Source organism: Oryctolagus cuniculus, chromosome 8 (assembly GCF_964237555.1).
Source record: "Oryctolagus cuniculus chromosome 8, mOryCun1.1, whole genome shotgun sequence".
NCBI lineage: Eukaryota > Metazoa > Chordata > Mammalia > Lagomorpha > Leporidae > Oryctolagus > Oryctolagus cuniculus.
In genome coordinates, this window is record NC_091439.1 from 40,053,816 (window position 1) to 40,067,073 (window position 13,258).

Genomic DNA, 13,258 nt, shown 5'->3' on the forward strand with positions numbered 1-13,258 from the left:
GGTGAAGACACCCCATTCCCACCCCACCCGTGGCTAACACCTTTACTCTCTCAGCAGGGATCTGGAATCTAAGCACGGAGGCCCTGCGAGGACAGACAACTGGTCTGCCTAGTCCGAGAGGCGCTGCCCTTGGGCAGGCCTGGTGGACAGGCTCAGCCGCCTCCACTGCGCGGTCCGACCCTGGTGCACAAGGGCAGAGGCCCGAGACCCAGCCCCGCCAGCTGTCAACTGCACGCGATGGAGGCCCCTTCCGTCCCCTCAGACCCCCACACGATCCCCCTGGGGGTTCCATTTTTACATCATCCTTGCCCGGCTTCTGCCTCCTCTTAGTCCCAGAGAGTAAAAAGCACCCTCTGGGATTTTAAGGGACTGGAAGGCGACTCGGTCGACCGAGGGGGCAGGACGGGCTCCAGGGTGGCCTTCGGAAGCCAGGGAGCTCAGGGAGAGGCGAGGGGCAGAACGCCCCCCGCCCCCGCTGCCCCCTTCTCCGGGCGGGCGGACGCGGCCCCAGCAGCCAGGGAGCCTCTCCCGCCTGCAAGACAAAGGAAGGCTCGGGGCCGAGCGGTGACGGGGTGGGTGGGGGCAGCGACTCGCGTGAGCTCGGGGACGTGAGAACGCAGCCCCGCCTCCCCTGAGAAAGGCGGGGCCCCCACGTCGCCCCCCAGAAAGGTCTCCCCGCCGAGCCCGCCGCGGGTCCCAGGCGGCCGCACACGCCCGGGCACGGGCGGCGACGGGCCGGGGCGGTGGGGGTGGGGCGCGGCGAAGGGGCGGAGCCGGCAGGCAAAGAAAGGCCGAGCGGCGAGGCCGGGGGCGGGGCCTGGCGGGGGCGGGGCCGCGGGGCGGGGCGGAGCCGGCCGGGGCCGGGGCTCCCTGAGACAGTCACTGCCCTGACGGCGGCGGCGGCGGCGGCGGCGGTTGGCCGGTTGGGGGTTGGGAGCAGTGCGACCGAGGCTGCTGGGGCCGACGGAGCTGGCCGTCGCCGGGGACCGAGCGCAGGCTCTGGAGCTGGGAGCGTGCCCCAGGCCGGGCGGAGGAGGCGGCTGCCGGAGCAGTCCCAGGAGCGCTGCTGGCGGCGGTTGCTCAGCGAAGCAAGTGCCTGAGGCTGAGTCCGCAGCGGCGGCGGCGGCGGGGACCGGACTGAGGTAACCCAGGGGGCGGCGGCGGCGTTGGTGGTGGCAGCGAGGGCCCTCCCTCAGGTCGGAAGCCCCCGGGCTGCGGCTGGAACCCTGAACGGACCCACCCACTCACCCCGTCCAGCGTTCGGGCCCGCGATTCGCCCGCTCACCTGGCTCCGCCGTGGGCCGGGTGGGTGCGGGTGCCAGCGCGGGCCAAGGGGTGGGGGCGCACAGCTGGACCCCACCCGGGCGGCGAGCCCTGGTCGGGGATTGGCAAGGACCTCGAGCACCCCTCCCCCTCCCGAAGACACACCCCGGACCCAGGGCGGGGCGGGGTGCCGAGGCGCTCCCAGGCTTTGCCAGGGTAGACCTCGGGCTGGAGGTGGCACCTCCGCGCCCGTCCTTTCCGAGGGGGCCTCCCTGGGGCTCCTTGGGGCGGCTCCAGCCCGAGGTGGTTCCCGTCGCTGGGAACCCCGGAGTTCCTTTTGTCTATCAGCTGAAACCGGAGGCCGGAGCACTCCTTAGCCCGCTCCAGCCTCGGGAAGGATTCTCCCAGCTGCTTTTCCTGCGGCCGAACTGCTTTCCCTGAGCCCGGCTTTAAACCTCCAGCCCGGGCTCCGAGGAAGCGAAGATTCACGGTTGTACTTGAACACACATTCCCCCTCCCCGTTACCTTATTATTACTATTATTATTGTAAAAAAAAAAAAAGTCCCCCATCCAACCGCAGCCCTGATCATCTGCCCCTAGATTCCGCAGACTATCAACAAAGAAGTGTGACTGGTGGAGCAGCCGAGAGCCCTTGACTGGCTGGCCCGTGCAAGTTAACCGAGCTGCCTTAGCTGGCGCTCTGCTCCCAGGCTCCTCCGAAAGAGCTTTCTGGGCGAGAGTTAAGGATGCTACTGGGTGTGCAAAAAGTATCCCCCCCCCCTTTTCCTCACTGAAGTTTTAAAAAATCTAGGGTACCCTGATTCAAATGTGACTGTTTGGGAAGCATAACTATAAGAGAAGAAAAAGATTGAAAGGATAATTAATTATTCTGAGGGTAATTGTCCCAGTGTTTTTTGAAAGTGCTCAGGATGGAATACATGGGTGTTTGAGATGACTTTAACTGGTCAATTGGATCTTCTGGGGAACACACTTTTAAGGCATGATGCTAAGAGCTTTTTGTTTGTTCTATTTTAGTGACTTGTGGAAATTTTTGATTCCCCAGACGTCTTCAAAGCAAGAGACCTGTTAACAGGTTCATTAAGAATCTGCTCTCGAAAACTATATTTTATGAGTGCTTTGGATTAAGAAGGTGTTAACAGTGTCATTTCTGCCACATAAGAGACTATAATCTGAAACAGTTCCCTGGCAGTTGCCCAGATGCCTGAAACTGGCAAGAGCTAGTACTTTGAGCCATCATCCTGCAAAAGGAAATACAGAGTTCGCGTCTGTGCTGTCTAAGGGTCCCTTCTCTGATGCCATGTGATGATGGACAACTTTTCTGCCTCTCATTTTCAGATACAGAATTAACACCTGGCATCTGGAGGAGCGCTTGGTACAGACCGCAAGATTTGGGCTTGCTCTTTAGTTTTCCAGATGTTGTATCTCATCTGTCTACTCGAAACCTCCACAATCACATAAACTGCAGATGTAGCCATGGAGTTGTGTGACCTGTCCAGCTATTGGAAAGGTGTTACTAAGCTTTGGAGCTAGCCCTTTACCCAGCAGTTCAAGACCTTATCAAGAATAAGGAGCCAAACAAAGACATGCACGTTCTGTTGACAAGTAGACTCTGTAACTGATGAGTTTTATTCTAACTGCTCATTGAAGTCAACTGAATATGCAAATTGTGTCCTAATGGATGTAAAGACCTATGCATCTGTGTTCAGACTCTAGCAAACATTGAAGATTAAAAAAAAAACTATTATGACTAATCCTTGGGAAGAGAAAGTCTGCAAAATGGCTCAAACCAGTTTACTGCAAGGAAAGCAGTTTTACTGTAGGGAGTGGGTTTTCCACAAGCTTCAGCATTGCCTCCAGGAGAAAACTAACTGCTGTAATAGTGCTGTCAACACCCCATCCCTTGCAGTGAATTCTGGGAATAATGCTGGTGCCATTGCTGGAAAGGGAGCTGCCTGGGGTGTGTTGTTGGTAGGAGGGCCTGGAAGTGGTAAGACCGCCCTGTGCACTGAGCTCCTGTGGCCAAGTTCACCTGCAGGCTTGCAGAGGGGGTTACATCGTCAGGCTTTGGCCTTTCATTTCTGCAAAGCTCAGGACTCTGATACTTTGTGTGTTGGAGGCTTTATCAGGGGTCTGGTGGCCCAGATCTGCCGCAGTGGACTACTCCAAGGATATGAAGACAAGCTCAGAGATCCAGCAGTCCAGAGCCTCTTACAACCTGGGGAATGTGAGAGGAACCCAGCTGAAGCATTTAAAAGGTAACAATGGGAATATCCTGGTGTTCAGGCTTCTATGGAAAAATTAAAGTGACCTTTTGTTTTGCTTTTAACTGGAGTACCTTTGCGAGTGCTGTCCATTTGGGTTTATTCTATGGTTGTGAAAACATCTATTTACTGTTGAATATTCAAAGAAACAAAAGTTAAGTTATATTTAGCAGTATATGGGATTAAAAGCAAGCCTTTTAATTTTACTTGTTTGACACAGAATGTTAGTTTTCTGATACCTGTCAGTGGGAAGGAGCGTTTGTTCTTACGGTAGAGAAGAACATTTAGCTTCCTAGAAACTAGGATACTTTTGCAGAAACTAGGATACTATACATGGAGCTGAACTTAGAAAAACTCTTAGAATCTAGCCTATTTCTGTTTATCACAATGTTATTTTCTTTAAGAAAGGTTCTCTATAAAAGAGATCGTTAGCCATTGAAAATCCGAAGAAAATTTGCTAATGTGATTTGGAATTTATTCCCTAGGAAGTAATTGAAAAGCTGAATGATCCTGTGAAACTTAGAAAACAGTGAAAATGTGGAGTCACTTTAGTACTTTTAGTGAGTGGTATAGAGGACATTCCTCTCCTGAGTTCAGTACAGCACTTTTCCATGGGAAAAGGGGTCTTTTGCATTGGTCTAAGGGGTGAGCAAGTTGCTTTTCAAAGTGGTGTCAGATTCAAAATGTGTTCAAGAAAACATAACTCCCTGAAAATAAATTTGGCCTATCCGCTGCTCATTGTAAGCATGGCAGGCAAATTGTCATTTTGTGTTTGCTGTTGCCTCGCGTCAGCTGCAGTTACTCATTTGGCCACACTCCTTTTTACCTCCTTCACTGTAAATAGTTCTTAGCAGGTAGAAGAGGGTCCCCAAAGGATTCTGGAATAGTGTGCCCTGGAGGTTTCTGTGTGGTGGGAAGAGGAGTGATTTAGAAGTTTGTGTGTCTGTCTGTGAGACCTGTGTCTCTATGGAAGGATTTGAGCAAGATTTGAAGTGCTGTGAAAAAGAGTCATGTTTGTTATTATGATGTCCTCAAATGTAATGGTATAGAATGTATACATTTGGAATAATATTGAAAATATGTAATAATTATTGTAGCAAACAGTGTCAGTCATGAAATCTTGTCATCTTCCGAGCAATCCTGTGAAGTAGGTACAGTTGTTATTCCCATTTTGTAGATGGGCAAAGTGAAGCACACAAAGCCCGAGTCATTCAAAGTTCCAGGCCAGTAAGTGGCAGGATTGAGATTTGAAACGGATTTGTTTGTATGTTCGTATACTGTTGTAATAGTAGACATTCTTAGGAGGACTTGATGGGAAGAGGAATTTAGAAAAATATGTTGAAATTGGGGCATGGGGAGGGTTGTATCACAGTATGTTTGAGTGCAGATTTCAGATTATGCGTATAAGTAATAGAAAAAGTAGCATTCTAAAATGAGAATTATGAATGATGGTATAGAATTCAAGCATGAGAGGGGGTTATTAAAGTTGGCCAAAGGGACTTGTCTTTGCCAGGTATGATACCTTTTAATACTTAAATGTGATCCAGTAAAACTCAGGGCAAATTTCTTCTCTTTAGCTGTCAGCTATCAAAATCAGGATTAGAACTGTTGTCTCAGTTTTACATTAATGAAGAAATCTATTAGTTGATGCCTGTAACATGCATTTGAGATGCCAAGTTTGATGAGGTTGTTCAATATAGAATTACTATAAGGAATCAATAATATAGTCTTTAATCAAAACTTGCCCTTTTAAAAGATTTAAAATCTTTGTATATAAGCAATTCTTTTCCTCTTACTGATTTTTTAAGAAACTATAACTAGTTGAAGAGCTATGTTTTTGGTTTTTTGTTTTAAGTTACTTTGTAAGTTATTTAGATTTATTGACTTTTTTAAAAAGATGTATTTTATTTATTTGAAAGGCAGAGTTACGGAGAGAGGAGGAGAAGAGAGCGAGAGAGTGAGTGAGAGAGAGAGAGAGAGAGAGAAATCTTCCTCCTGTGAGGTTAACTCCCCAAATGGCCCAAATGGCCGGTGCTGGGCCAGGCTGAAGCCAGGAGCCAGACACTTCTTCTGGGTCTTCCACATGGCTAAAGAGGCCCAAACACTTGGGCTCTCTTCCTGTGCTCTCCCAGGCACATTAACAGGGAACTGGATCGGAAGTGGAGTAGCTGGGTGTTGAACTGGTGCCTGTATGTGATACTGGTGTCAGCTTAACCTGGTAAGCCACAATGCCAGCACAGATTTATAGACATCTTAGTCACTTTCAAAGAGCTTAGTCTAAGTTTAACTTAATCTAACTAAATTGTATAATTTCTTGGAAATTATACATTTCTAGTACCCAAATGTTTGAAATCATGTCTGATAACTACGCTTTTGATATATTTTGATCCTAAGCATATCTCTTTAGTATCATAGCTTGTCCTTACAGCAAATTTCCCTTTTCATGTGTTCCTTCTTTTATTTCTTTTTCCTTATATGATTTTGAGGGGAAAAAAGAAGCAATTACTGCAGTGTGTGAAATCCACATTAGCACGGCTTTTTTGATTGACAGAGGAGCTAATCACTTTATATTCTTATTTAATCTCTTACTGGATCTTTCAGGAACCTGGGTCATTTCCCTTTCTACATCATTAAACTAATTGACCATGAACAAAAATTATTTAACGGGTATTTGAACACTCTTTTTTTGGTTGTTCATAGAGATACTTGTACACTTCTAAATCTGTAAAGCTGTAGATAGCCTTATTCAAATGCAGACAGGAGAACAGAGCTCTAACTTTAAGAACTGTGTTTTAGTGTGGGCTGTAGTGTTAGATGATCTGGGCTTCTGCTTTTGGATAAACAACCAAGACTACCATGTGTTCTGTTAGGGATTGACTGACTTCTTAAGTCCTTTAGAGAATTTTAGTAGGATTGTATTTTATTTAGCCATGGACAGATACTGGAATTCAACAGTTAGACCAGTGGAGCAGAGAACCATGTTTCCAAGGAATTCTCAGAGACAGAGATGGAAATAGCTAATTATAAGGCAATGGGAGATGAAATAAAAACTTAGCAACGAGAAGGATAAGGTTTTTTTCCATTTTTTCACAACAGAATCCAAAACCGGTTTTATTTCCTTAAGTTCTTATTTGTTTTAAATTGGTAATATTGGTTTCATATATTCCTGTGTGAAACAATTGAATAGTAATAGAAAATCAATAAAGAAAAAAATCGTACTGTTCACAGATCCACAAAACTGGGGAGACTGAAGAGAAGTGATTCAGTAATGGATACTGTATGGTCCACTTATCTTTTCTTCAGTTTTATAGTCTGATTTTTTTTTTCTCTATTTTATGCTGCTAATGGTAATAGAATACGAAGTACTACAAGTTGACTTCCCACATGAAACCATGTAGCAAAGTGGTAACCTGTCAATTACTAGCTTATTGAAATCAGGTTTTCTTTATAACCAGCAAAAAGCATGAAAGGAATTTCATATTAATCTGGTTAGATATTACCATGTTCTTTCTGTTCTGGTATGGTATGGTATACTCTGTTGTCTCTTAGGCTTAGTTATCAAGAGATTTCTTCTGACATTCAGTCATCAATTCCTAGAATAAATATTGAGAACTCTGTGTTTTCGTCGTAGTTCAGCTCAGATATGTTTTGAGAACCTTCTTTGTCTTTAGGAGAGTTGAGCTGCAGATTAGTCTTTGAATAGAACAGAAAAAATTCCTTGCCTTCATGGAGCTTGTATTCTAAACTTACCAAATTATTTTATTTCTGTACAGAGAAATAATAGTTGGAATAAATATCAGAGTGTTTATAAAATATATGAACAGTTTAACATTTATAGAATTCTGTGATCTGCTAAAGAGAATGAGGAATAAGGCACATACTGATTACTTGTTTGGCTTGTTTTTTGTTCTTTTCCTTTTTTTTTTTTTTCCTGAACTGGTTGAAGTTCTGAACTGGTTGAAGCTGTTAGTAGGCTTACAACATTTTTTTTTCCCATTTTTGCCGGTGGGACTAAGTCCATGATGATTATATTTTACTTGTTTTGAAAACTAAAGGCTAATGTCTCTATTCGACCTCCTCCTTCAGACTCTTCATCCAAAACTGTGTGTATTTTGTATTGAATGTGTTGTTCTTTTTTTTTTTTTTATTTGACAGAGTTAGACAGAGAGAAAGGTCTTCCTTCCGTTGGTTCACTCCCCAAATGGCCTCCACGGCCAGCACTGCACTGATCTGAAGCCAGGAGCCAGGTGCTTCCTCCTGGTCTCCCATGGGGTGCAGGGCCCAAGCACTTGGGCCATCCTCCACTGCCCTCCCGGGCCACAGCAGAGAGCTGGATGGGAAGAGGAGTAACCAGGACTAGAACCCAGCGCCCATATGGGATACCGGTGCCACAGGCGGAAGATTAACCAAGTGAGCCACGGCACCGGCCCCTTAATGTGTTTTTCTAAAGTTAGCATTAGAGGTTTAGTTTTCTAGTAGCCCTATAACTTAAAAAAAAAAAAAAAAAAAAGCAATTACTTTTGACAAACAGACCAAGCATCTAAGTTAAGGAATGAGGGGAAATGGGGTAGCAGCTTTCGGCTTTATAGCTGGTTTAGAAGCAGAGCTAACGGTGGTTACTTCCTAGAACTCCTTCCTGAACTTCAGTGTCATGGGCCCTGAACTTAGGGGCCTTTTTGGCAATTTCGATGGATGTGATGATGAGAACCTTGTTCCTGACAGGTGTCATTTCTTAACTTTTAGTTCTGGGTTGATCTGCAAAACCGAGTGTGCATTTCCTACGTGCATTGTCAATATCCCTATGTTGAGTAAAAATGATTTTGTTCCGTATAATGGTGACAAGAAAAATTAAACCTCTTTGGGGTTCTACAAATTAAGAATAAATGGAATAAAATTTTTAAAAAATGTTAAGTAATTAAAGATGACTTACTTTAAATCTTGAGAGTTTGTTATTGGTTATTGGTGAAAGATAGCAGGAGTTGTCAGGAAAAGAAAAAACCAGATCAAATGCTGAGATAAGTTTTTTTTTTTTTAATATCAACTAGAAGTCTTTGAATGTTTGAATATTCTTTCTCATGTTTTTATTTCCCTTCAATTCTTCAGATGTTTAGCTTATATAGTAGTTATTTACACTGTTTTTTTATTGTCTCTATAGCCATGTGCTTCTTTATGTTGGCCATAGTGTTTTGTATAGCCTTTTGTATACAGTTACAAAATTAATTCCTTTTGAATGAGTAAATAGTGTTACTTGCCTATCTGGAGTTTGAACCCAATTGAAATTAAGCTGAAGCTCTTGAATTAGAAAGGAAATTGGAATGTTATATCATTTAGGTCAGTTTTAAATAGAGACCAGACTGGAATAGTGATTATTAATTTATTAACCTACTGTCTGCTGTTTAACATGTATGACTATGGCAATAGTCCAGATAGTTTTAAGTGGCTAGATATCTATCTCTTGTCTCAACTGGCTCCAAGTATTTTTGGCACACTCAACAAAGGGGCCAAGAACAGAAGGGGACTGGAATGTATGCCTCCTTCTTACCCTCACTTGTGATGTGTTTTCATGACAAAACATTCCACTTCCATAATCTATCTTGTATAGCTAATGCTATTTCAAAGAACTGCCATTATCCAGTCTTAAATATTGTCATATTTAAACAGCCTTTTAAAAGTGTTTTTACTGTTCAAATTTTACATTAAATAAATACAATTTTCTTCTTTTTAAGATTTATTTATTGTTTGAAAGGAAGAGTTATAGAGACAGGGAAAGACAAAGAGCGATATTTTCCATCCACTGATGCACTCCCCAAATGGCTGCAGCAGCCAGGGCTATGCCAAGCTGAAGCCAAGAACTTTATTCAGGGCTCCCTTGTGGGTGGTAGAGGTGGGGCAGGAACCCAAGCATTTGGGCCATCTTCACTGCTTTCCCAGGTGCATTAGCAGGGAACTGGGTTAGAAGTGGAGCAGCCAGGACTCAAACCAGCCCCATATGTGGTGCGTGTGTCACAGGAGGCTCTTTATCTCCTACTGCACAATGACGGTCCCAAAGATAATTTTCATAAACAAAATTCCACATTTGTATTTTGGTCTAAGAGCATCACTTTTCACTAAGTTGCTGGCCTTTTCCAAGTTTAAACCATCCCATGTTTTCTTAAAGATGGACTTCCATTCATTTATATGCTCTCACTTTCCCTTCGTAGAATCCTTTCTTTTTACCCTAAGTTAGCTCTTCAATATTTCATAGCAAAGTGCGCTGCCTTTGGTCTCTCGTACTCTTTATCATTTGCTGAAGCAATCTTCCACCTCTAGTCACTGAAGCTATAATGGCATCATATATTATTCCTGCTTACATATTTATCCTATTCAAAGTCAGCCACATTCTTAGTTCTGTTTGGCAACCTTTTTATTTCTTTCTTGATAACTCAAAATTTTTTTTAATCAATGTCGTGGTGCCATACCAGTTGAATACATTTTTTTACCTAATTCAGGAAATTTCACATGCATATCCATGGATTTTTTAATTCCTGGAAAAAAAACTGAAAAATTTTATAATACCAGATTCCTTTGAATTAATAATCTTGTAGCTGAGTCAGTTGTGTCTTTATATGCGGCTTACATGATGTCATTTGATCCTCTACTGTCTTATCTTGGAGTAAGACCACTTTGTTTATATATGTCAGCCTGGCTCCTATAAGCATTTTCAAACATCAGCATGTTTCGTAATTCTATGTGAGAATAACACTACTTTTTTGTGTTCCCCCAAATCTCTTGTTTGTCCTGAATTTCTGTCTTGGAGTGCTACTTCCTCTTCCCTATCACAGCTCCCTGCAATCTAACTTCTATCCCTACATGCTTTCAGAAAGATACTTAGAAATAATTGCTTTTGAACTTATTGCTCAATCTGCCCTTAGCCTTAGATAATGCATTTTAGAACTTTTTTTTCTGATTTGTACTTTCTTCCTTTCAGAAGCCCCTGCTGACTCTATCGCTTGATGGTCCTTCCTCTTTATTGTCTGTGCGTGTCTACTCCACATAGCTTACTCACAGATGTTGTCTCTTTGTGAAAGATTCCATCAGCTTATTTTATTTGTATGTATGACTACGATATCTGACATGATAGAACTCAAATCTGTACCAATAGTCTTTGTCTTCATTCTGATCAACGTATTATCTTTCGGGCCCCGTGTAGTGGCTAAGCAGGTAAAGTGGCTACCTGCAATGTTGGCATCCTGTTTAGGTGCTGGATTGTGTTCCGTATGTTGCACTTCTGATCCAGCTCTCTGCTATAATGGCCTGGGAAAAGCAGTGGAAGATGGCTCAAGTGCTTGGGTCCCTGCTACTCATGTGGGAGACCTGAAAGAGGCCCCAGGCTCCTGGTTTCTTTTTTTTTTTTTTTTCTTGACAGGCAGAGTGGAGAGTGAGAGAGAGAGAGACAGAGAGAAAGGTCTTCCTTTGCCTTTGGTTCACCCTCCAATGGTCGCGGCGGCCGGCGCCACACCGATCCGAAGCCAGGAGCCAGGTGCTTCTCCTGGTCTCCCATGGGGTGCAGGGCCCAAGGACCTGGGCCATCCTCCACTGCACTCCCGGGCCATAGCAGAGAGCTGGCCTGGAAGAGGGGCAACCGGGATAGAATTCAGCGCCCTGACTGGGACTAGAACCTGGTGTGCTGGCGCCGCAAGGTGGAGGATTAGTCTATTGAGCCAGGGCGCCGGCCCCCAGGCTCCTGGTTTCTGCCTGGCCCAGTCCCAGCCATTGCAGCAATCTGGAGAGTGAACTAGTGGAAGGAAGATCTCTATCTCTCTCTTCTTCTCTTTCTCTTTCTGTAACTCTGACTTTCAAGCAAATAAATAAGTCTTAAAAACAAAAAAAAACAAAACAGAAAACATGTTTTCACATGAATGTCCTTCACTGACCTTATGATAAATCTGACTTGACTTCTAGCTGCTTCTGTGTGTTAATCCATTCATTTTTAAAATAAGTATTCGGTGCCAATTGCATGCCATATATGGGCTAAATATCAGGGCTAAACTGGGGATGAACTACATTAAACAAGTAGTCACAAAAATAAATGCAAAGTAACAGCTTTGCTAAGGGCTAAGACAGACACAGGATAATTAAGCATCTACTGTAAAACTTGATCATTATCTCAGATTCTGAGAAAACTGATTTTTTAATAAGATTTATTTTCATTTTTTTGAAAGACACAGTTCCAGAGAGAGAGAGAAAGTCTTCCATCTATTGGTTCACTCCCCAATTGGCCTTAATGGCCGGAGCTGAGCCGATCCAAAGCTAGGCGCCAAGAGCTTCCTCTAGGTCTCCCATGTGGGTACAGGAGCCCAAGGACTTGGGCCCTCCTCTGCTGCCTTCCCAGGTGTATTAGCAGGGAGCTGGACTGGAAGTGAAACAGCCAGGACTCTAACTGGCGCCAATATGGGATGCTGGTACTGCACAGTAGGGCTTTAACCTACTGTGTCACAGTGCTGGCCCCAAGAAAACTAACTTTGAATAAATTTATTTATATCTGAAATGCATACAGAGATAGTGAGAGATCTTCCATCTGCTGATTCACTTGCCAGATACCTGTAATAGCTGAGATTGGGCCAGACCAAAGCCTGGAACTCAATCCCAATCTCTGACGTTGGAGACAGAGACTCATGTATTGGAGCCTACAGTGTGTATGCATTAGCAGGAAGCTACAGTTGAAAGTGGAATGGGGACTTGAGTCCCAGGCACTCCAATATGGGATCCAGGTGTCCTAAATGGTATCTTAAACACCGTGCCAAATGCTACCCAAGAAAACTGACTCTTGATCTAAGTTGTTCCATAATTACTGTTATTTCCAGGCTCTTTGTCAGAAGCGACCTTAAGATCAGTACTGTTGGCATCAACAAGGATGTTGTTAGAAATACACAGTCTCAGGTCATTTGAACCAAATTCTGCTTTTTAATGAAACCTCCATGAGAATCCTGTGCACACTGAAGCCTGAGAAGCACATCTGTAAGCTGAATTCTAGAGTTTTCTTAGACTGTCTTCTATTATACTACTCTAAGATGTTTAATCATTTTTCTCGGACTGTTCCATGAAATTTTTTACCCTAACTTGGAAATTTGTTTATCTATTTTCGGTTGGTCTACTTTTAATGTATTTTGCTCACAGTTGCCCAACTAACCATGGTAAAACAGTGCTTTCTTTAAATTATTCCTCTGTGTCTTTGGTAACCTACAAAACACATTTGAATTTCTGTGTCTAGCTTTAAAAACTCTTGGTAATTTGGTTCTGTCTCATTTAAGTTGTGTATCATGTTCCGTAATCTCATCAGAAACAAACTCATTCATTCCTTCAAGGATTATTTTTTAAGTATAGGGAACAGATTAAAGCTGGTAGTGGTTATGAATAAATATATATATTAAGGATGTGAACCTTGTGTTTATTTCATGTTTCAGATTTTTAAAATTAATGTTTATTTGAGAGGCAGAGAGAGAGAGAGAGAGGGGCGATGGACAGAGAAAGAGCTCTCATCTGCTGACTCACTCCCCAGATGCCCACAGCACCTGGGGCGGGGCTGGGGCCAAAGCTGTGGGTTTGCAATCCAGATCTCCCATGTGGGTGGTAGGAACTCAGCCACTTGGGCCATGGCCTGCTGCCACCCAGGATCTGCACTGGCAGGAAGATGGAGTCAGGAGCCAGAGCAGGGAATTGAACCCAGGTACTAT

General features: G+C 44.0%; 1 protein-coding gene across 4 annotated transcripts in view; it reads left to right on the plus strand.

Moving 5' to 3' along the window:
- The first annotated feature begins 852 nt into the window (after positions 1-852).
- ANKRD50 (ankyrin repeat domain containing 50) overlaps positions 853-13,258 on the plus strand; it is a 56,863-nt gene continuing 44,457 nt past the window's right edge. For 2 of the 4 annotated variants that reach the window (XM_002717240.5, XM_070047618.1), the window contains exons 1-2: positions 853-1,142; positions 2,620-3,539. In XM_002717240.5, coding sequence (XP_002717286.2) covers positions 3,028-3,539 — 512 coding nt within the window. In that variant the 5' untranslated portion in view covers positions 853-1,142; positions 2,620-3,027. Of the gene's footprint in view, positions 1,143-2,298; positions 3,540-13,258 lie in introns of all 4 variants that reach the window. The other 2 variants (XM_008267942.4, XM_070047617.1) reach the window with 1 other exon arrangement.